Below are 24,898 nucleotides of genomic sequence, written 5' to 3'. Positions count from 1 at the left end.
GGGAAACACAGGAAGCAAAACTAAACACAACGCACAAGGACCAAAGGCACAAAATCAAAATAAAACAGGAAGTAGCAAACACAGAGACCAAGACTAAGACACGTGAACTTGACATCAGGACAGGAAGGTAAACACAACAGGAACTAAGATGAACACAGAAGCTCTAGAAATCATACTATCAAAAGGCAAGGAAAATAAACTAGAACAAGAATCATCCCAAAAACCAAAATCACAAAACTCATCTTATTGGCTCTGCATCATCTCTGTCCCTGGGTCTTGGACCCGAGGACCATGACAGATATGATGCAGAGCATGTTGAAACTGCACTATAGCATGCAAGGACTGCTTCTAAAAAGCTGTTAGTGGATCCAGTAAACACAGACCAGTCCTGTGAGCATTTTTTTTTAGCCTTTTCATTCTGTTTGTGATTTTAATTTTTGAAGCAGTTTGGGGTTCTTACATAACTAACAGACAAATTAAACAGTAACAATATTTGTAGCTTAGGCTCAGGCACAATGCCGGATGTAGTTTCTTATGCAAGATTTCAATTGATTTAACAGATGGCTAATATTTATTTATTTAATTACTATTTTGCATGTTATGCTGACCAAATCCCAATAAGGGAAATACACCTCTGTCTGACAACTCATGTCGGTTTAGGTAACATCAAAATGTGCACACGTGTTAGGATGATGTTTTCAATTACTATGCTTATGCCATGCATTTTGAATAAGAACAGCCCCACAAAATGTCCAGATGGATTTCAGTTTCAGTAAATCCTAAAGTGAACACTAAAATCATTTTACAAGGTCTTCAGGCAGAATAAACAGAAACTACATGTGGGTTGAACTTTCATTCAGTATTCTTTAGCATTATTTATATAAAAGCTAAACTATTATGGGAATTAGCATGACATCATAATACGACAACAAACAAATAAAATTGTTATCTAGTTTTTTTGTTTTTTCTTGCTTGGTTTCTACATAATGACTACTGTAATGTCAATATGGATCAAAATCTCTGAGGAATGTTTTCAGCACCTTGTTGAATCTTTGCCACGAGGTTCTGAACGCAGTTCTGAAGGTCAACCAGGCACTTACAAGGTATACCTAATAAAGTGTCTGGTGAGTGTAAGTTGACGTGTATGTGTATTTGTGTCCCCAAAGATGTTTAGCTTATGCGTGTATTTGTCTTTGCACTCAAATAAGATCAAGATCTTTTTAGTGATTTGTTACACAAAGAATTAGGAGCTCCTATGAGAATCTCCCCCAGAACACACAAATATATGATATGTACACAGAAGTACATGCTTATACAGCAGTGCCTGTACACACATTACACTTACTTCCACTCATGAATATGCATAAGCATGCGCTGATGTACATGCACGTGCTCACATACACATCATTCAACACTTTTTTTTTTATCTTAGCCAGACTCGGCTGATCAGCCCCTGCAGTGTTTGCATTAGTTCATTGAGTTCTGAATCAACTGTTAGAAGAGTCCACAGTACAATGAGGGGGACAATTAGCTTAATGAAGTGCAGGAGCATATCACACTCAGTGCTGTGCTAACAGTTGCTCAGTGAATATTCATGTGCTGTTGGCTTTGCAGATGCATTAAAAGGCGGGACCGCGTCGGTGAATACCAATCGTTACATTTCCACCTGTCGCTCCTCCGGTACCTCACCGAAGATAACATCCTGATCGGCCTCGCTGCTCTGAGGCTTTTTGGAGTGCATTGCCTACACAAGCTACGCCTGTTATCCAGTGCTGCCAGTCACTTCAAAACATAAATAACTTCTCAGAAAATATATTTTAAAAAATTACAGAAGTGGATGTATGTACTAAATGAAGTATTTTCATTTATGTATTGCTTATGTATTGTAATTTTTTTTTTGTTGAAATTTAAAATTTCAGAATTAAATTAAGACAGAAATCTTTGCAATTAATAATTATGTTTGAGTGTTTTCCCCATATTTGCTTTAGTAAAACTTATGTTTTACTCTGCTCTGTTTTCCGCCCTTTCTTTCACAATCTCCAAAGCTTTTCTATATAAATGGGGTGTTTTCTTATTTGTCTGAGCAGTCGACAGTTTCAACATTATCTGCAGCTCACTGGTCAGCCAGGCCTGCTTGCTGGGTAGGACAGACAGTGTCCCAGACCAGCCAGATGGACATGAGATTATCCAACATTAGGTGACATAATGGTGGGCCTTATTCCTTGGAGATAAACAGAACAGTAAGCTACACCTAAAACAGGACCTAGGTGAGGATGAGTACTAACTGCAAGAGCACTGGCATGAAGAACAGCAGCTGCAATAGTGCCATTATACATCTATATATTTATTCCAGTGAATACTAAGATTAATATCACTTTCTTTCCATGTCATATTTTTTTTCATTTCCAACAATTACTCATTTAACCATAAGACCTGTCTCATGCAATAGGTGTTTTATAGGGCTAAATAAAGTTTAGCTTAGATTTTCAGAGGCCAAGAATGTGAAAGTACACGGTATTCTCCTTCTCGACTCAGTTAAATACTGTAAAAAGGTCCATTAAAAAGCAACCAAATATTTAAGAAGTAAATACCAAAAACAAAACAAAACAATGTTGGTACCGAGTAGAGTGGGTTGGGTGTGTTTGACTGCAGGATGATGTGGTCCATAGTGAGCCATAAATTTCATGACTAAATGTAAAAAGACGTGAGGATGCAATCATTGCTCCAGGGGAAATATACTCCAGGTTGTAGCCAATGAATACATGACAAACACAAAATCCAGGCAGTCAAACAGACAGTAACTCAACACTGTCATCTGGAGGTGTTTGAGTGTAAATACTCAGATCATGACAACAGGAAACACTAGATTCTCTTTTGAGCTGTGCTTGTAATAGTGGTCTTGCTGTTTTCTAGCTCTTAATTAAAATCCTTGAACTATTAGCCTTTAGCCTTTGGAACAGCATGTTTTCTGTGTTTAAATGTCTTTTAACACAGTTTTGGATATTTTAAACTCATAAAAGTGTCTCTTTAGTTTGATATGTCTGTTTCTGTCAAGTTTTACGTGTCTTTCAGACTCAAATATCTCTGCTTTTTTATTTTGGGGAGTTTTCCAGAGGAATTTCACTGTTGCAATTCTGCAATTTGGAAACTGTAGAGGAATGTAATTTGAAGCGTGACTATTGCCTCTCAGCTAATGCTGAGAGCTGATGTTAAAAACAGAGACAAAACACTTCAACCTCAGCTAAAATGATTTACAGGAACTATTTTACAAATGGGAAATGAGACATGTCAAGTTCCTTTCCTAAACATTACCACGGGACTGCCACAGGCGCAGAGCATTCCCACAGCACCTGCTGACAGAAAGAAGAAAAAACTTCTCTAAGCCCAAGAGGGAAAATTTAACAGTGTCTGAGTGAAGACCCTGAAACCCACAAGCTCTGGAAACTGCCTGAAAGCAAATACTGCACATAAGGATTTTTGAATGTCAACATCCTGTTTGCTTCCATCGTACAGAGAATGCTTCATTGATCCCCAGAGCTGAGAAGACGCATAACTGCATAATAATTTGGAGCACTCGAGACACTCAACACGGTGAACATGAGTTAAAAATTCCTGAAATGATTCATCTTTTATTTATCAAGAAAGTGAGAACATCCACATGAAAGCGCAACATTGCACACTTCCATCCATTAATAGTTTCAAAACATCATGAAAATACAGGTTGATTTTGAAACTGACACACACAGACTACGCATACACAAAACGTATACATGAACACTTGGCCATTTGAGACAGGCCTTCGAGCAGACTACTCCCATTAGGCTTGCTTGAAATGCAAAGCAAGTTTTGATGTTTGTTGGAAAAGAAAAAAAAAATCATTTTTGAATTATTCATCAAGGGAGAAGAAGAAAAAAGATCTATTTTATCTGTAAGGTTCAGATATTTTACATTATGTTTCAGAACAAATGAGATTTCAGTGTAGCTTTTCTAATGTCCCCCCCCACACACACACCACAGAGCAGCTGGGTTGCACCTGAACTGGAGGGCCTGCAGTTGTAGACTGGTAGTGCCCTCACTTGGCCAAGCTTTAGCACTGTAGGTGAATTAGATTTCCACACAATTATTAACCTTAAACTTTGGAAGGAACCTAGGAAGCAATTAAAATGAGTGGTGTGGATCAAAGCATAGAGATGATATCATGTGATCTACCAACCAGCTGTTAAAGATCTCTGCTGGTTCTTCACAAATCACCATCCTGGCAATGTGTCCACGGCCCAAATAAAATCTTTCAGTGCTGTCTTGGTAGAGGTTTGAATGACCACCTTATTACCACTGAACCATTCAGCCACACAGCAGATAACCATCAAAAACAACTTTAATGTGCATGAGAAGACATGAACAACAGATGACACATCAAAGCATTAAGTGAGTCGTCTCTAAAAACAAAGTTTTAAGAGATGAAAAGCGATACGAACAATAAGAAAAAAAAAAAAAAAAAAAACTATAGAGACATCTGTACCTACACACATACAGCATCACTCATAATATTAACTCTATTTAATCAAACTGGTTTGGTTTTGGAGCAATGCTTTTGTGCAAACTGTAGTTGTGTCTTCCTGAAAGGCATCAAAAGTCAAACCAATCTCCAAAGAATATAATAAAATACATGAGATATAGCAGAGCAGCTATTGTTCTGTCCAAAAATATTGACACAGACGATGGGGTTTGTGGCTCCTCAGTTATGGAGAAAATAAGATGTTGTGGAGGAGACCCCCCCACACACTCACCCCCTTCTGTTAATGTAGTCCTGTGCAGAATGAAAGTGGGTGTTTCCCTTAGTCTTGTTGCTAAATCTATGGGAGGCAGAAAACGCTCATAAAAGCTTTTACAAAAATCATGATGATTTTGGCTAAATTCAAATTAGGTTACAGGGTTAATTTATATTCTTGAAAAACTACCCCTTCATGTCCTTAAAATCATAGGACTGTACAAGGCCATTTAAGGCTCAACAAGGTCCACAGAGGTTTTCTTCTTTCCAGCAGGCTTATTTGACAGTCCTCTCCTATAAGATGCATGAGGGGAGTAAGATGAAGAGACGTCATGTGTGCCACGATATATTCCAGCTTGCAGATGGTCAAGTTGTAATGTGGGGAAAGGTGAAGGCCAATAAAAGAAGAAAAAAAATCCTGTTGCCGATTTAGACAGGTGCTCCCACTTTTCTGTAGTAACAGCATTATTAGCCAATAATTTTACAAATTACACTTTTGCCAATTAGACTGACATTACAGAAACTGGGGAGCAGCTATTTGAAAATGTTGATGAATTATGGATTTCAGAAGACCGAGATGAGTGCGAAAACCCCATACAGCAGAGCGCAGGGGTACGCAACCAAGAGCTGCTGCCCATCCATGGCCAATGCTGAGATGAAGATCTTTGAGGCTGAGAAACTGCACCAGCTAATGATTGTTGCTGTAAGTATAATTCCCATCATGCCCCTGGAGAGGACAAGAAACAAGCAGAAGGTTAGCCTCAACTATTTTAACAGTCATCATTTATACTGATTTTACAGTTTCATGTGCATATTTGTGTAACTCATTTAATGAAAGTTACATGGTACTAAATGGAGTTTGTCCTGGCTCTAAATAGGTATTGTGGGGGTGACTACATACATACAGTTTGTGTTACCTAGTTCAACATATGCATCTGCATATTACTTTATATTTGGCCATTTTATTGACCATATAAATAAGCTTCAGCAAATCAAAAGTTTGCCTAATTTTATTAAACCACCCAATGATCTTTAGAGGTTGTACTATACTAATATAGCAAAACTCTTTGCAGTACTTTGAACTACCAGACACTGTGCTGTCTTGTAGTGTGATCTAAATGCCCTTTTGCTGAATTTGAAAAAGCTATATTAACATTCATAAACTTTGTTTTCCTGTATACTCACTGTAAAGAAAAGAGAACTCCAAAAGTTGAGAGAATGATCATGGGGAGGAGGCAGTATCCCAGCACGCTGGCCACGCAGCCAAAAGACACGCCTGTCATACTCATAAGGTTGAGTAGGCAGTACATGCCAAGGCAGCCAATTGCACTGATGCCATACACATAACCAAACTGGATTTTACCTGACTGCGAATGGAGAAAGAGAGGAAACAAAAAAAGGATCCAGCCACACAATTAGATATGGACCTGCACACACCGACAGTTCATACCGTATTTGTACAGTTACATGCCCTGTGCTTTTGCTCTGTCAGTTTGAAATGAAATACTAGATAATCATTAAGTGTCAAGTGTTGGCATTAATTTCAGTGAATTTACCTCAACACAGAAAGACTGAGATAAAGACTATTCGATTTTGTTTCGATTTCTAAGGCACAAAATAAGTGTAACTTGGCTGCACAGCAGCTGCGTGTTGTTACAACTTTAGTCGATAAACAAAAAGCACTTTGCATGACAGAGTTGACTGAAAGCAGCCATTTACAGAGGAGGAGCTCAATGAGGAGTAAAGAGGTTATCACACAAGATTATAATGAGGCTCAAACTTAAAAAACAAAATGACTGGAGATATCAAAGCTATGAACTTGGTATATTCACATGAGGACCAGGTAATGGAAAAGGAACCTGGTAGACCAATGACTTTTTGCATAGTGAACAAATAATTTTATATACTTTGGAAACTATGTGTAAAAGGCCACACAGTCTTTTACACATGGACATAAATCTACCTAAATTATATGACACTTGGCACTATTATTGATATAGTAGCTTATTATTTTTTACTATTATTATTTGTATTTCTACCAATTAATCTGCTTCTTATTTTTCACCTAAAAATCAATCAAATGATTTACCAGGAGAAGTGTTGCTCCAAAGGCCAAACAGAACACCATAGGCCCAGCCAAGTCTGTCTCGTTCATGATGCTACCGTCTGCTGCTTTCATTGGATGGAGCACCGTCAGAGTCTTCTGCCAGATGTGGTCAAAATTTATTCCTAATTCTAAGGGAAGAAAAGACATTTCAGACATTCATACTACTGCTTGCTATATAAACAGTAGGCCCTTGCAGTTACAAATACATCTTTCGTCCACAAACACTCAACGTGGGATTTCTTCTATGACCAAGCCTTTCAGGGTGTCATCACCGTGGCTAATTTTACATTTTAGTCTAAATGATGTGAATCAGGTTGATTAATATTTTCATGGTCTTTCACAGTCTGTTACTGAGACACAGCTGTCCAGCAACACGCACAGTTATGCAAGCACAAGAATAGACACGACACGACACGACAAGGCAACAGCAATGGAAATCAAAAATTACGTTAGGGCAGTCTCAGTGCATGAAGCTAATACACCAATTTAATAAAACATCAAATATTAATTTACATGCACCTGTAAATATTTCAGTCCTAAAATGAAACTCAGTGAAACATTATCAGCTCAGAGGAAATCTGTCTACATCTACACTGAATGTCTGACAGCTTACCAAAGATTACAGAGAACACGTGACAAGTCAAATTTCAACTGGACGAGAAATTGAGCCTTTTTTGAGGCCCAAGAATAAAATGACTGCATTATTTTGATCTAAAAGAAGTTTTTTTTTTTTTTTTTTAATTAAGGATGTAGAACATGAACCTGAGGCCATTATATGGAAATCACATTTATAGAAAAAAATAACTCAATTCAAGTTAGTAGTCGATGTTGAGGACTGATGATTATCAGAGTAATCAAGGTGATTTTTTTGCTCATTTCTACACTGATGTATCAAACTATAATAATAATTAGGGGTGGGACTTTAACGTGTTAATTTCGATTAATTAATTATGGGGAAATTAACGCGTTAAAAATTTTAACGCATTTTAATCGCACTTTGCACCGTGGAACGTTTCTCAGTGCACGAGTTCCAGGCATACAGATTATATCGACGCACAATGTCCAAATTAGGGGCCGCATCCTGCGAAGGACCCGGCCCACGTCTTTCGTAGCCCACGAAGACCGCAAAGGTCGGAAGTGAGCAGCTAGCCTTCATATCAGCGTCACCTGCCGTCACCTCTGCGTAGCTCATGTCGCCTAGCAACCGTGAGTGTGAAGCACAGCTGTGTAAAAGCAGCTGTTAAACGGAGAACGAACTTTTTCTCCTTTTTGTGCTTTAATTTTAAGTCTTTAATTCAAAATAAGCTGTTAAAACAAGCATGACACATTTCAACATCAAGGAATACAGCTGAGAGAATGATTAATTTCCAACTATAACAAGTGAGACATTAATGTTGAATAAAACTATCCAGTTATGATGCTTAACTTTAATTTCAGGAGTTTGCTTATCACAGGAGCACTTCCGCCCTTCGTTGGTCTGTGTAGCAGACTGGTGGGAAAATAAACAACATTTTGAAGTTTAAGCTTATGTATATTGATTTATTCATCAACTAAACTTAAATTAATATTTCTCATGTCAAATAGTGAAATGAGATTAAAATGCAATTAATTTCGATTAATTAATTACAAAGCTTGTAATTAATTCGATTAATTTTTTTAATCGAGTCCCACCCCTAATAATAATATAATAATAATGAGATATATTATTATGAAATTTGTATTAGTGTCAATCTGCCTCAGTATAGTTTTGTGCAAGCATCTCCACATATAACCAACACATGTAACATAAATGTGTGTGGGTGTGCCCCGGGTGCACACACACAGTTCATGCTGAGAATTCTGCATGCTTTGAAATTAATGTGTGTGGAGCAGCTACACGGATCCCATCAAACGACAGGTAACAGGAGGATATATCTGACTGCTGGTTTTATTTTTAAATTACAGCTTAATGGGATTGCGCACTTGCAGAGACGCACATTTATCTCATCTTTTAAACACAGGTTCAACACTTTGTTACAGAAATATGGCCTTCAACACTACAGAAAGTACAGGAAACAAGTTTTTACAAACACCATAGTCAGAAACATTTTAAAATAGCAAAACGTCTGCAGTCTTTCTGAAGCATATAAGTAGAAGCAAAATAAAACAACAGGTCTGCCAATTATGCAGACACTTGGCAGACGTTCACTGTTTGAGCCATCATCTTGTAGCTATGAAATTCGCTGACTCTGGAAGCAACTGCAACAGGTGAGTGAAACTCTAATTTCACGCCTTGAGACACACTTCTTCCATCAAATACTTGAAGCGATACTGCAGACTGATTTCAACCACGCTAAACTTTCACATGTTGGGAGTTTAACTAGAGCTCCACTTATACTACCCTGAAACAAAACGCTATTCAATTAAAAGTATTATGAAACAGCAAGTAAAGCAAATTCAAATGACTAAAAAACTGAAATCAAGCATTTTTTAGCATCTCACCAAAGGTGAGATTAGCACCAGTTAGTTTTTGTGCTTAAAAAAAGAAAAAAAAAAATGAAAGAAACGATTAGTAAGACACTCAGATCTCCTCCCTAATGCCTTATTTCACAGAATATATTCAAGACAATTTAATTTAATGGGTTATTCTTTTGCTCTGCCTCTCCACGGTATTGAAATTAGGCTACGGAGTTTTTGCTCAATATTGCTGGCAGTCAGACAGAACACTAACATGTAAAGGTCTTAGCCTTGGTGCTTGTCATACCTTCTAGCAGTGGTGGCTCATCATCAAAGCTGTTACTGTACATGGACTGTGACGCTGACGGAGTGTAAGTCTGTGTGGGCTGGAAGATTTGTCCGGTATATGGCTGCTGAGGCGGCATCATTCCCGGGGAAGGGTAGCCCATGGGCTGGGAGTAATCATATTGACCATATGGCCTGGGAAATACAAAATAACAACAACAGGTATCTTAACTTTTTTTTTAAGTTGTTTTGTACCACATGAGCACAGCACACAATGAAATAATACATTATCAAATTAATGAACAATTGCTTTGAACATTTAAAATACCTTGCTGTGAAAAAGTATGGGCCCCCATCCTGATTTTATTTTTGCACATTTGTCACATATCTTTCAGATCATCAAACTAATTTTAATATTAGACAAACATAACCTGACAAATCCAAAATGCAGTTTTAGATGATGATTTAATTTATGAAGGGAAAAAAGCTATCCAAACCTACCTGGCATGATGTGAAAAAGTAACTGCCCCTAAACTTAATAAATGATTGTGCCACTCTTGGCAGCAAGAACTGTAATCAAGTGTTTACCATAACTGGCAATGAGTCTTTCACATCACTGTGGAAGAATTTTGGCACGCTGTTCTTTAGAGAGTTGTTTTAATTCAGCCACATTGTAGGAGTTTCCAGCTTGAATGGCCTGTTTAAAGTTGTACCAAAACATCTCATTTGGATTTAAATCCAGACTTTGACTAGGCTACACCAAAACCTTCATTCAACCTTCAACCTTCTACCAACACCATGTTTGACTGTTGGTATGATTTTTTTATGAAATGCTGTGTTAGTTTCATGTCAGATGTAACGGGACGCAAACGTTCCAAAAAGTTCCATTTTTGTTTTATTAGTCCAAAGAATATTTTCCCAAAAGTCTTGGGGATCATCAACATGGTTTTTGGCAAATATGAGATGAGCCTTTGTGTTGTTTTTGTACAGCACTCTTTTTCTTCTTGGAACTCTCCCATGGATGCCATTTTTGCCTAGTCTCTTTTTTTGCTGTTGAATCATGAACACTGACCTTAAGTGAGGCCTGCAGTTCTTTACATATTGTTCTGGGTTATTTTGTCACCTCCTGGATGAGTAATTGATGCACTTTTGGAGCAATTTTGGTAGGTCGGCCACTCCTGGGAAAGTTCACCAGTGTTCCAAGTTTTCTCCATTTGTGGATAATGGCCCTCACTGTGGTTTGCTGGAGTCCCAAAGCCTTAGAGATGGCTTTGTAACCCTTTCCAGACTGATGTCAGTGACTTTGTTTCTCATGTGTTCTTGAGTTTCTATAAATTGTGGTATGAAGTGTTGCTTTTTGAGATCTTTTAGCCTACTTCACTTTGTCAGACATGTTCTATTTAAGTGATTTCTCAGTTTTACAGGTCTGGCAGTAATCAGGCCGGGTTGTGGCTAGTGAAATTGAACTCAGCTTTCCAAAGAAAATGGGGTTAAGTGTGACCAAAAAAAAAAATCTTTTTTCATAAGTCAAAAATCAGAAAGATGGTGAATACTTTTGCACAGGCAGGTTAGTTTTCAGTGCCTGAAATGGCCCAGTAATAACATGCCAGCTGCTGAGGGAAAATCTATTAAAAACTGCTTTATTCACTTACTTGTTGTAGGGGTTGTCAGTGTTGCTGTAGCCATAGCCAGCTTGGCTTTGGTCATCTACACTGTAGCTGGACTGGTAAAAGTCTGTGTTGAAGTTGTCAAAACCCGACATCTCTCACTCTGCAAGTAACAGAAACGAGAATACAAGTTATCAGCGTGAAAAATGATTTTAAATTTACAGTGAGGCACATTGCTTTACAACTAGTTACAATACCCTTACACTGCAAACAGTATCGACTCTCTTAACAATGTCAGCTGCCTTTGTTGGCTATCAATATGAATTAGAAATAGATAGTACTGTTATCTTGAAGGTCAAGGTTTGTATTTAGTGAAACATTTTATTTTGTGTTAATTAATCTACACTTGCAAAAACGTAGTCAGGGTACAAATCGTTTACTAATGCGGGGCGACCAAATTTCTAGCCTAACTGTACAAAAAACGCGCCGTGACAGAACTGTTAGGTTTATTAAACCATTTCACCCATGTATTTCTTAACACGAAAAGCGACACTACTGTCAACGTTAGCCGTTTACCTACAATAACTACAACAGTGCTAAAGCGGCTAACAAAATAAACCAATACATAAACTGTATGCTGCAAGCATTTTCTTAGTTTATTGTTACTGACTGTACCAGCTACCAAATGACTTTACAACCACGTACACGTAGAGGGATAACGGATATTGTCAATATACACTCGGCTATTAATCTTTGAGAGGCTAAGGAACCGTTAACTCTGCAGCTAATTGGTTAGCTAATGCTAGCTATAAATAGCCGGAACAGACCTAACTTATACATGTCAGCGGCGGCTTCGCATGCAGTTCAACTTTCCTAACCTAATCCCTATTCTTACGCTATGAACCACCACAGTTGCAAACTCCTACCTGTGCTGTGCGTTAAATCTGCCCAGAGCGCTGCCAACTTCGCTGCGGCTGCTACGTGTCAGGAGAAAGGTAAATCTTCCGGGATGATACGTAGCTAACGGGAAGTTGTTGGGACAACTGGCAGATTCCCGCTCGGAGAAAATGTGGCGCATCCTGCAGGTGGTTGGTGGTACTACACAATCATTACTAACCAAAAACTTAGCACTGTACGGGGAAGTACCCTGAACTGGTAGCGTTGTATTCTACTAATAACGTCACACTGGAAATAGTTAAACTATAGATTGAAAACTTTTTACTGTCATTATGCAAGCATAAAGAAATTACAGTTTATAGTCCCTCACATGGCGAACAAAATTTAAATAACTGATAAATATACTGACATGTATATAAATATAATTTACATATACAAATACATATACACACCCATATACATATGCACATATGTATATATGCATATAAATACATATACATATGCACATATGTATATATATATATATATATGCATATAAATACATACCTGTGTTTGTATTTGTAAACAATAAGATTTTCTTTAGTGGCAGCACTACTGTTTTTGAAACAATAGGTTGGGGTTTGAATCCTGCCCAGGCCATGCATCCAATAAAGATCCCCTTAGTGGAAATATGAGTGAGAGCTATATAATTGAAGGCATACCGAATATTAGCAAGAGATATATAATTGAAGCCGTAGCATCTCGAACACAACTAGAGATTGATGAGGTGCAACAAGATTGGGTACCAAGCCCCAAGAACAACTGGTATTTTGAATGGGAGAGCAGCTGACCTGAAAGCTGGAAACCTTGGCCCACTGTGGCTGATGACTAAGACGTGAAGTACCCTCTGAATGTCTCCTAGTAGAAGGAACAGTATCCTCCATGAAGAAAAAGACTAGAGGCCAAGATCAAGGCAACATGGTGGGAAGTTAGCCAGTTATCATAACTGCAGAAAGGTGTGATGAAGAAAGGGGTGCCTAAGAAGTATAACAAGCTATCCATACCTGAGGCCTTAGAAACTGCCAAGCAAAGACTCACAGCCCTGGGTCACCGCTTGATGAGGTATACCAGAGACATAGAAGCCAGGAGAATAAACCAGATATTTTCCACTGAACCATCCAAGGTGTACGCTCAGTGGCAGGGAACAATATGAGAACAGGATGACAGGATTCACACCTACTGGCTAAAAAAGCTAACTGCACTCCATGACTGTATTGCAGCACAAATGAACCAGCTGCTAATGGACAAGACACACCTGGAATAGCTAACCGAAGGCTAGACAGTGCTGTTCCCCACAAGGGACTGGTCCCATCCAACTACTGGCCAATAATCTGTCTCAGAACAAGATGGAAGCTCCTGTCAGGCATAATTGTGGCCAAGTTGAACAGGCACATTGCTCAAAACATGAGTGGGGCCCAGAAAGCTGGGCAAGACCCCAGGTGCAGGCTGTGTGGAGATGCTCCTGAGACAATCCAGCTCATAACAACAGGGAGTAAGACACTAGCAGACAGGGCATCCGTGGTGTGCCATAAACAAGTGGCTGGCATAGAATAAATGCTTTATCTTTGTATACACTTTTATCATTTCTAAGCTTACATAACTCGCAAGTAATGACAGTTAGGTTTGGTTCCTGTATTTTCTTAAACGGTAATAGTGACTTTTCCTCAGACAGAGATTCAGGAGGTTTAAACACAATTATTTTGTTGCTGTGTGCACATGAACACTTGTACCTGCAGCATTTCAAGTGTGTTGTGGTGGCTATCTGGACAAATAGAGTACTGTGCAAAAATCTTGAGCCAGCCCTTTTTTTCTTTGTATTTTTCTTGGGAAATGGGAAATAGGTGCAGCAATTTATTGAAACATGTGCAAATAGACACAGAAACGCAGGATATAAGCAATAATCAGTAGCAAAACAGTAATAGCAAGCTTGAAAGTCAATATGCGATATGACCATCTTTATTCTTTAACAGCCTGAACTCTCAACAAGCTTTCTTGTAATTTCTCTAAGTAGTCTTCAGGAATAGTTTTCTATTCCTACTTTTTTCAAACAAAAATTTCACAAAGAAATAATTTAATTTCTTATGAGTTCAAGTGCAGCTTATTGTGCTTACGTCTGGTATGTAACTCTATTACAGTAGGTTCTGGCTCATAGTTTGAGTAAATGACTGTCTAGTGGTAACAAATAGAGACAGGAAGTGGAAGATAATTTAACAGGACAAGCACTGAGCTCAAGGCAAGAACAAAGGTAGCAGGTTTCGTCGGGGAACAGATCAATCAGTATGCTTATGCAGGAGGACTACACTGCTATCAGACACAGCGGCAAATCCATCCTCTTTGATGATGACGACAGATAATGGAAAGTAATGTGCTGATGACCTCTGTTGAGAGGAAATAGCAAAGGCAGGAAATGAGAACTGAGTGTACATCACACATGCACACGAGTTTGACGTGTGGGACATGGAAAAATACAAATGTAGAAATGTGAGAAGAAAAAATATATTATTGATGCCTTTACACTGTTGATCTTTAGTGTGGTCAAGATCAGTCTAGAGAATTAATGCAACAGAAAAAGCCAACAGAAACAACAATATTGAAATGAATTCAGATGACTCTTCTTATTAAACAGTCTCCTTCCATAACTACCATCTTGATCTCTTATCCAGAGCTTATTAAAACTGGATTATTTCTGCTTCGCTGAAACAAAAGACACTTCTGGCAATCATAATAGGGAAAATATGGGAATTTTTTGACATAAATTAACTGGTGTAGTGTGAAAGGCAGCTGAATTACACCTGGCTCCCTACCTAGCCTGGAGGTAGAAAAATAATGCATGCAAGAAAAAGCATGAAGTAAAGATTCATCATCATTCACTGCTGACAAAAAAAAAATATACAGAACAACCCTTTTGGTTAATATTGCACAAAGCTGTTGCCTAAGACCTGTGATGTTTAAATAATGCTCAGTTGGTACCGGCTCTACGCCACCATCAGGAACCTGAACTGCCAACACAAGCTGGGTCGTATCTATGCTTTCATGTTGTTGAATGTTGCAGCAGAAGAGTCATCAGACCAGACAATGGTTTTCCAATCTTCTGTTGTCTGATTTTGGTGAGTCTGTGTGAATTGTAGCCTTAGTTACCTGTTCTTAGCTGACACTAGTGATACCTGGTGTGGTCTTCTGCTGTATTAGCCCATCTGCTTCAGGGTACAGTGTGTCACATGTTCAGATATGCTCTTCTGCATACCTTGGTTATAAAAAGTGGTTATTTGAGCTACTGTTGAATGCCATTCTCCAATGAGATTAGACATTTGCATTAATGACCAGTTGAACAGCTGTACCCAACAAAGTGGCCAGTGACGACGATTCTGTTACAGGCCCTTTTTCTCCAAGGAACGGGTAAGGCAACTCAAAAGTAAAAAAACAAAAGTCAACTCTCCTCCCAGAAAACGATTGACCAAACTGTATAAGAACAACAACAAAAGAATGTCATTAAAAACCCTTTTCAGCTTTGCAGGCATGGCATGGATCATTTCTCTGTCTTATGAAGAACAAAATCAATTTGATGCAGGGAACATGAATTCTTACAGCAAACACCCATGACTAATCATAAGCAGAAATGAGTTGCTTCCCCTTCATTGCCTCTCATCTTTCTTTAGACTTTTAATCATCTTTAAACTTGAGGAACATGCCTTTCTTTTTAATCCACTTAATTAAACAAAATTGAAAAGTGCCAGAGAGGGTAATTGAATTTAGGGTACTGTATTGCCGTATGCTGTCATAATTGCCCTCTTATAAAAAGTCTCTGTTGTAATCCTGCTGTCACTGCCTGGCTGGATGAGTAGATTAAAACCAGTAAATTTCCTCTACTGTAGCAACCCTTCGTCTCCAACCACCTCCCCCCGTTTAAGATTTCTCTCCCCACCTGCCCAGCATCGAGGACAGAGGAAAAACGTATAAATCTTATAACCTGCTCTTCTGAAAGAAAAGTATGCAGATGGTAGGTATTCTTCCCCTTCATTATTGCATATTGAGCATTTTAACAAGTACAGAACCAACCCTGTCTCCTAAAATTACATTCCATTACAGCTAAACTGTATTCTCAATCACATTTTGAGGTAAATGACAGGGCTTCACAAAGCACACACAGCTCTAAAGAAATGAATCTTCAGAAAATTTACAAGGTTAACTTCTGTTAATTCATCAAATTAAATGTTCTGCCACCGTATATGACTGCTCCACAGATCATAAATTAACAGGCATCTGGTTCACTGAAGCAGCTTTCTCCACTCTATGAATGAGATACATGAGCAGTGAGCAGTTTGAGAAAATTATTCCAAAAGAAGATTTTTACCCACTGAGGTTTAAGAAGCTCTTAAAAAACAAAACAAAAAACATTTATGTCAAAACAATTTTATCCTTCTTTAGAATTTCTTGTTTCAACCCCCCAAGTAGATAAACTTATTTAGAAGAAATCAGTGTAGACTAGAGCAATCACACAAATGGATTATAAATGATAAAAATGGTCTTACACTAAATTATGCACAGTTAACTACAGTTGAATTAAACCTTTGTTTGCAGAATGATGGATAAGAACTGAAGCTTTTTGATGTGTGTCGTGTGGACCATCTTTTTTCTTTGCTGCCTCTGGTTGGCATAAGGGGACAGCACCAGTCGACCCACGAGTGTTCTACCTGTCAAAACAGATTTAGGGGCTTCTAAAAATAAGCTTCACATTATGAATAACTGCATGGCTTTGGTTCTCCCTCTTATTTCCATGCTTCCTCACAGAAAGTTTTACTCTGCAGTTTATTTCTGTTATAAGTTTGGCCACACTGATTTCATTCATTTTGAGATATGTTGAATATAAATTATTTTTAGTTGATGCTGCTGGTGTGTGTGTGTGTGTGTGTGTGTGTGTGTGTGTGTGTGTGTGTGTGTGTGTGTGTGTGTGTGTGTGTGTGTGTGTGTGTGCGTGTGTGTGTGTTTTAACTACAGGCTGAAGGAGAGACGTCAGTTTTTCCACATGGCACGGGGGATGTTTATTTCCAGACTCTTTGAGTTAAACTCCCACACTGTCTTGCCTTTTATTGCCATGACTTCATCCCACAGCTCACATGTGATTTGGTAGTCATCAGTTTATGACTGGTGGCTGTGGATCTGGAGGTAGAACAGGTCATCTACTGACTGGAAGGTCACTGGTCAATCCCTCAGCTTCTCAAGGCTGCATTTCAAAGTGTTCTTGGTCAAGATGAACCCCTAATTTCTCCTAGAGCATCCAGCAGCGTGTGTTTAAAAGCATAGAATACAAACTTATTGCTGTGTCAATGTTGCTTGTAGTGTAAAAGCACTTCAAGTGCTCAGTACGAGTAATAAAGTACTGTATAAGTACCACTCCATATACCCTGATTGCCAACTTTTTGGATCTTTCTTTCCTTCAAACCCATCAGTGTCATTTAAGAAAAATAACAGCCATATGTCTCTTTCATTACATAGCACAATATTCAAATTACTGCCAATGGAGTAATAAATATCTGTCCCATAATGAGAGATTTTGTATGACGGTTGATTATCAGCAGGAGGAGAGATAAAAGCTCTGGCTCTCATTCTGTGTGACGGACACAAAAACCTGAGCTGTACTATTTTTGTCTTTAATGCTAATAAACACCAACTGGACTGGTAATGCCTTAATGAGATTTCACATCATTAATGCAAAAATAAATTAATTAATTAAACAAAAAGGATACAAAGCCAAAATGATAAGCCAGAAACAATCTGCATGGTCTGTTCTTTAACAGTAAAAAGAGATAAGGACATAAAATTAATGAAGTTGCACAGCAACAGAGAGTAAAATGTATTGTAAACCCCAACTGCAGCTGCAAATGTACTCAAGATTTGTAATTCTTGTTGACTTGCTCTGCGTGTGGAGTGACTCCCCACTGAATGTTCTGTCATCCTGAGGAAATGAATGATGGCAAACGTGAACTGAGATCCAAATCTTGTTCAATTATACATTTTCTACTAACTGTCACCTTCATTTTCTCAGACTCCCAGAAATTATTTATTTTCTGGGAGTGTAGAAAATGAGAGTGCAGAGGGCTTTATACATGCCTTGAATGCTTCTTCATCCATTCTACTTTAACATCGTACTGCATCCAAGTTACATATTGCTGGGGAAGATATAGGGACAAATGATTTTTTTTCCTGTAATTTAGCAACATATTTAATGCATTAATCATGTGCTAAATATCCTTTAAAGCATTAAAAGATGAACAGCTGAAGAGTAAAACTGGATGCTATACCTTTAAAGGAGTTTTACAGCTCAAAGGACTTTTGGAGATTTGGCCCTATCTAGAGATTTGTCACACACTGAAGACCTGTGGAAACCACCCTTTAATCCCAAGAGTCTGTAAGTAGGAGCGACACACACACACACACACACACACACACACACACACACACACACACACACACACACACACACACACACACACACACACACACACACACACACACAGAGGCAAAAATACACACCGCACCAGTACATTAGCACGACTAACTACCCCTCCACGCTGTTCCCACATGGCCTTTGTGCTGGCAGAGACAGCGCGGATGCTTAGCAACATCTCATCTGCATGTTTTGCCAAATCAACAGGGTCAACATCCCTTTAGGCTTGGAGAACTCTACAGCGCTGTGCAAGGAGTGGCCTCAGAGATACAGAGCCTGGTGCAGATGTGGGAAGTCTCTTTATTGCAAATATCCCTCGTAAGCTGCTTGGTATCAGTATTCACCTTCAGGATATATTCTTCTTAAAACAGCGAAAATGTTGCCAGTGTGGTCACTGATCATTTGCTCCTATCTTGTGTTGTTTCTCTTGTTTTGGGAGCTTTTTTGTCAAAGCCTTATTTGGAATGCAGGCTGCTGCCTGAGTTAAGAAACACAGCATTTACTGTATGTAAAAAAAAAAAAAAAAAAAAAAAAAGACCTATTCATATTTGAAACTAATTGAAATGTATTAGAAGCTTTTTATTTTTTGAATAAATAGTTATCAAAAAACTAGGTAAAAAGAGAAAACATGACTGGTTAAGATATTTGTCCTGATTTTCCTACTCTTCATAAATATCTTTTGGTTTTTTGTGTTTTTTTTTTTTAATCAACTGGGGTTCAGAATAACCTATGGCAGTGACCACTTAGTGACCACCTAGATTCCTCAAATCTCCAGATGAAGGTAAAACAATCAGCAACTTAAAAGCATTTATTGTCTCAAACAACTGTGTTTTCATAGTGTTACATACATCCTAAAGTGGGATAATAACATCTACAATGTATTTTATTTTATTTTATTTAGGTTAGGTGATATGCTACTACAAGATGTAAACACAAACTCTCTCTAGATATTTGCCACAGTTTATTTCTTTTAATTGCCGTGGATGTACAGTCTATGATTTGACATGGACCTGACTGCATGGCCGCTCTGTACATCTTATTAAAGCTTATCTGTGTCTGATGTAATCCACATAGGAAGATGAGTCAGTATACACTTACACACACTCTGACTCAATGGATTTTTTTCTCTTTTTTAACAAATGAACAGAGATTTCTTCCTTCACTGTGGAGCTGTCAGATCCTCCACCCCCTCCCATCCTTTCACTACACCCACAACTTGATCCTGGCCAACTGCTTTCTGAGTCCCACATGGTGCAAATTGAATCAAACGCCAGCTACTGTAAGATACACTGAAAACCTCCTGGTTTTAACACTGCATACAAGTTTGATTATCTCTATGTGTGCAAAGATTCTACATTTGTTCCAAGAAGTGAAAAAGAACTTTAGGAGAAAGGTCTGGCTGTTCTCATTTTTAACAACAATACTGTTTTTTCCTAGTGTTGGAACATCAAATGATTTTCCTGGTTAGTGAGTTTGGTTATATTTCTACAACCAGTTATTATCTGGCTGCCTTCGACACAACTTGTGAAAAGGAAAATAGAAATCTGTCGGATACAATACCCCCCAAAGTCAAAACTTTGGGGGGTATTGTAACTGACAGATTTATTGAAAATGTTTGACTATCTGATGAGTTTTTAATATTTCATGGCATTCAGTGGCACCTTAGCTAGACCATACCTCTCCTCTTGATGAACGTGGTTTGTCTCTAGTGCATTTTTGGACAACCCTTGACAGGGTAAAAGTTTTAGAAGGTGGATGGATGGACTGATAGATAGATGTATGGATTGTCAATCCCTTTTTGTGAAGCCTATAGTTAGTTCACCTGCTTAATGCAAATATCTCACCAGCCAATCACCTAGCAGCAACTCAAAGCATTTAGGCATGTACACATGGTAAAGACGACCTGCTGATGTTCAAAGTGAGCATCAGAATGGGGAAGAAAAGTGATTTAAGTGACTTTGAACGCAGGATTGTTATTGGTACCAGATGGGCTGGTCTGAGAATTTCAGAAACTGCTGATCTACTGGGATTTTCCTACAAACCAGCTCTAGGGTATACAGAGAATAATTCAAACGAAAAGAAATAGAGTGACTATCCAGTGAGTGGCAGTTCCCTAGGTGAAAATGCATTTTTCCTGCCATGTATCAATGGTTCAGATGTGTGGTGGTGTAATGGCATGGGAGATATTTTCTTGGCACACTTTGGGTCACTTATACCAACTGAACACCGTTTATGCCACAGCCTACCTGAGTATTGTTCTGGAGTATGTCCATAGCTTTGTGACCACAGTGTGCTCATTTTCTAATGGCTGCTTCCAGCAGAATATTGCACCATATCACAAAACTCAAATCATCTCATATTTGTTTCTTGACCATGACTATGAACTAACTGTACTCAAATTGCCTCTACAGTCACCAGATGTCAGTCCAGCAGAATGACTTTGGAATGTGGAGAGTTGCATCATGGATGTGAAGCTGACAAATCTGCAGCAACTGTGTGACGCTGTCATGTCAGTATGGACCAAAGTCTCTGAGGAATGTTTCCAGCACCTTGTTAAATTGAACTTGAAAGAAAGCTCTGAAGGCAAAAGAGGGTCCAACCCAGTATTACCAAGGTGTACCTAACAAAGTGTCCGGTGAGGAAATGTCTCACATTCAGTAGATTTAATGCTAGGTTGATTTAAAGCCCAGCTGTAACAAGATTTTAAAAAATGCTTCTGTCAAGCAAACTGACCACAACATAGGAAACGTCAAATGGGTATAAACAACAGACAAGCAAAACAATATAGAAGTGATCTCGATTGGAGCTTAATTTAGCAGCAACTATAGTCACTGCTGTACAGATACACACATACAAAGTCCTGGCTCAGTTGGTTGCATCCAAAATATCTTTGGATCTACATTTTGATGCTCCGTTTAGACTTGGCTGCAGGGATACACCCTCTTCCTTGATGTCTTCTCCAGTACAAAAAGTAGTGCAACACACACACACACACACACACACACACACACACACACACACACACACACACACACACACACACACACACACACACACACACACACACACACACACCTGCAGAGTCAGTGTTAGTGAGTGGGATGACAGCTCTGCTGCTATGTTGCTGGCCAAAAGACAAGCTGAGGAGTTCAACTTCCCAGCTCTCTGTGGTGTCTTGCAGTCCTCTTCTTATTCTGGCTCCAGTAGTTGCTCGTCTGCCCCTCACCAAGCCGCTCTGCTCTGACTGACAGAGCCCTTAATGTTTAGTGGGCTTCCTGGTAACTAGTCATGTCTCCAGGGAGAGCAGTGGGCCTAGTTTAGCAGGGAGAAGCTGCCTGGCCTTAGGCAAAGAGGGGATAAGGACAGGTTTTCAAACCACCAAACACCAAAGTGACACAAAGCAAGACCAAACTCATTTTTAACCTGCTGAAATAAATAAAAATCCCAAGGTGCTGAAATCATACATCTGAATATAACACTATCAAAATTCATAGATATATGCCTCCAGTTTGTCAGTCTTGTCAGCCAAAAAGGATTTCTCTCTGCTCAAAACTGTTTGCAAGTCATATTACTGACATTTGTATTTTGAGATATGATAATTGTGTCAAAAAGTTTAATCTACTTTCTTAATGCAACTGACTCTCATATTAGATCTGTTTGTTGGAATCAGCTAAAAATATCTTGTTTAGATACCAAATATGGAGCATTGGGACATTGTTGCTGATTCCCACAAGGACTTCAATGAGTTGATGTTTGAAGATCAATGTTGGAGAGCCAAGATATCAGTGTAATTCTAAAATAAGCCAAAAAACATTGCTGAGCAATCTTCAAAGGCACAATTGAGACTGATGACTCATTGCTTTAGTAGCTGCAGGTGTTGGAGAGCGCATACTTCACAGGACAGCTAGAGTTTAGACAGCTCGCCAGCCTGCTTAGATCATCTAATTGTGGGCAATTTGGACTTTACAGATAATTGGGAAAGTTTCTGGGGAAAACCTGGTCCTATTAGGAGAGATGGCATCCATCCCACTTTGATGGAACAGCAGAAATTCCCCCCCCCCCCCCGAAAAAAAAAAAAAGTGACTATCCAGGGTTGAAAACAGGAAGCAGAATTGCAGTCTAACATGGCCTCTCTGCAGCTTCTCTCTTCCTGTCACCCCCCAAAACCCCATCCTTATAGAGACTGCCTGGTCCCAGACCATCAAAAATTTCTCATTTTTATTTAGACTAATTTCTAATTCTAAAATTAGAAACATACTATCTCAGCATGATGCTGAAAAGCAAATTCACACATTTATTACTTCTGGGCTAGACTATTGTAATTCATTACTATCAGGCTGTCCTAAAAGCTCCCTGAAAAGCCTTCAGCTGATCCAAAATGCTGCAGCTACAGTACTGATGGGGACTAGAAAGAGAGAGCATATTTCTCCCATGTTGGATTCTCTTCATTGGCTCCCTGTTAAATCTAGATTTGAATTTATAATTCTTCTTCTTACATACAAGGTCTTGAATAATCAGGCCCCATCTTATCTTTAAGACCTCATAGTACCGTATTACCCCAACAGAGCACTTTGCTCTCTGACTGCTGGCTTACTTGTGGTTCCTAGGATACTTAAGAGTAGAATGGGAGGCAGAGCCTTCAGCTTTCAGGCCCCTCTTCTGTGGAACCAGCTCCCAGCTTGGATTCAGGAGACAGACACCCTCTCTTTTTTTAAGATTAGGCTTAAAACTTTCCTTTTGATAAAGATTATAGTTAGGCCTGGATCAGGTGACCCTGAACCCTCCCTTAGTTACTCTGCAATAGACTTAGGCTGCTGGGGGGGGGGGGGGGGGGGGGGGGGGGGGGGTGATGCACTGAGTGTTTCTTAATTATTCACCCCTTTTCATTCTGTTCATACCCCACTCTGCATTCAATCACTAGATATTAATAATCTCTGGCTCTCTTCCACAGCATGTCTTTTGTCCTGTCTCCCTCCCCTCAGCCCCAACCAGTTGCGGCAGATGACTGCCCCTCCCTGAGCCTGGTTCTGCCGGAGGTTTCTTCCTGTTAAAAGGGAATTTTTCATTCCACTGTCACCAAGTGCTTGCTCATAGCTGGTCATTTTGATTGTTTGATTGTAATCATTATATAGTGCCTGAGTATCAACAGGTTATTATTTTTGGTTTCATGAACAAACGAACAAACGAAAGAACGAACAAAAGAGTGATGAAAAACTTCATAATGCAAACAATGACCTAAAATGGAACTACTATGCCTTTTCCTTTGTTGTCATACATATACTGTTGCAGTTGTGGATGCTCTTATTAACCAAAAAACATAGTTTTTCACTTTAGATAATTTAGTAAGGACAAGCTGTACAGCATCTTTTTTAAACATCTGAAATATTAATAGGGGCAAAATTGTTTGAGTATCTTTAATGCAGTGCTTTCACAAAGGGTAATTGTCAGCATCAAAATAAAATGTTTTTGCCATTAATAGGCCGAGAATCTTAAGATGAACAGGCACATGGCTCAATATATGAGCCGGGCCCAGAAAGGAATTGGCAGTAACTCCAGAGGAGCAAAACACCAGCTACTGAGATAGAAGCCACTGACATCAAAACAAGAAAGCTTCTTACCATGCATAGAGGGTTTCACTCCAAATCCAGCACCCAGAGATTGTATGTTAAGCGGAAGGAAGGAGGCTGAGGACTAATGAGTTGTCAGAACTACTATCCTAAATGAAACAACAAAGACTACATCAGCAAGATGGCCACAACTGAGCGTGTGCTTAGTGAGTACCTCAGGCAGCAGAAACCCGAGAAAGAAAAGGAGATAGAACAGGAACCATCATGGAAGGAGAGGCCCTTGAATGCCATGTACCACCAGCAGATAGTGGAAGTGGCTGATATAGAAAAATCCTACCAATGGTTGGACAAAGCTTGGCTGAAGGACAGCACAGAGGCACTAATAATGGCAGCACAGGAACAAGCTCTGAGCAGAAGATCGATAGAAGCTGGGGTCTACCACACATGGCAAGACCCCAGGTGCAGGCTCTGCAGAGAAGCCCCTGAGACAATCCAGCACATAAACAGCAGGGTGCAAGATGCTAGCAGGCAGGGCATACATGGAACGCCATAACCAAGTGGCCGGCATAGTATACAGGAACATTTGTGCCAAGTATGACCTGGAAGTCCTGAGGTCAAAATGGGATACACCCCCAAGGGTGGTTGAGAATAACAGAGCTAAGATTCTGTGGGACTAATGGACAAACTTGTGATTGCTAAACAACTGGACACAGTAGTGGTGGACAAGCAGAGGAAGAAAGCTGTAGT

The 24,898-nt window shown here is 39.1% G+C and overlaps 1 protein-coding gene across 2 annotated transcripts; it reads right to left on the bottom strand.

Annotated features, from left to right (window-relative positions):
• Positions 1–4,357: 4,357 nt before the first annotated feature.
• Positions 4,358–12,257, bottom strand: yipf5 (Yip1 domain family, member 5). Of its 2 annotated transcripts, XM_030747237.1 has the most exons (6): positions 12,130–12,257; positions 11,249–11,366; positions 9,619–9,791; positions 6,858–7,003; positions 5,954–6,135; positions 5,333–5,495 (listed from the first exon to the last, which is right to left on the bottom strand). In XM_030747237.1, exons 2-6 carry the CDS (start codon positions 11,356–11,358, stop codon positions 5,333–5,335), a joined length of 774 nt encoding a protein of 257 aa, XP_030603097.1. In that variant the 5' UTR covers positions 11,359–11,366; positions 12,130–12,257. The 2 variants fall into 2 exon arrangements, with proteins under 2 accessions (XP_030603098.1, XP_030603097.1); XM_030747238.1 differs by lacking the exon at positions 12,130–12,257 and having other exon boundaries at positions 4,358–5,495; positions 11,249–11,358.
• Between the last annotated feature and the right edge of the window lie 12,641 nt (positions 12,258–24,898).

The sequence above is a fragment of the Archocentrus centrarchus genome, chromosome 14 (genome assembly GCF_007364275.1).
Source record: "Archocentrus centrarchus isolate MPI-CPG fArcCen1 chromosome 14, fArcCen1, whole genome shotgun sequence".
NCBI classification, from domain to species: Eukaryota; Metazoa; Chordata; class Actinopteri; order Cichliformes; family Cichlidae; genus Archocentrus; species Archocentrus centrarchus.
This window is presented reverse-complemented; position numbering and strand designations above follow the sequence as displayed.

Bases quoted from the DNA above. Each gene is read 5' to 3' on its own strand.
- yipf5 (XM_030747237.1), bottom strand. From the start codon at position 11,358: ATGTCGGGTTTTGACAACTTCAACACAGACTTTTACCAGTCCAGCTAC. The intron at 7,004-9,618 runs GTATGACAAGCA...TTCTTCCCTTAG, and splicing joins TGAGCCACCACTGCTAGAAG to AATTAGGAATAAATTTTGAC. The intron at 6,136-6,857 runs GTAAATCATTTG...CTCCATTCGCAG, and splicing joins TTGGAGCAACACTTCTCCTG to TCAGGTAAAATCCAGTTTGG.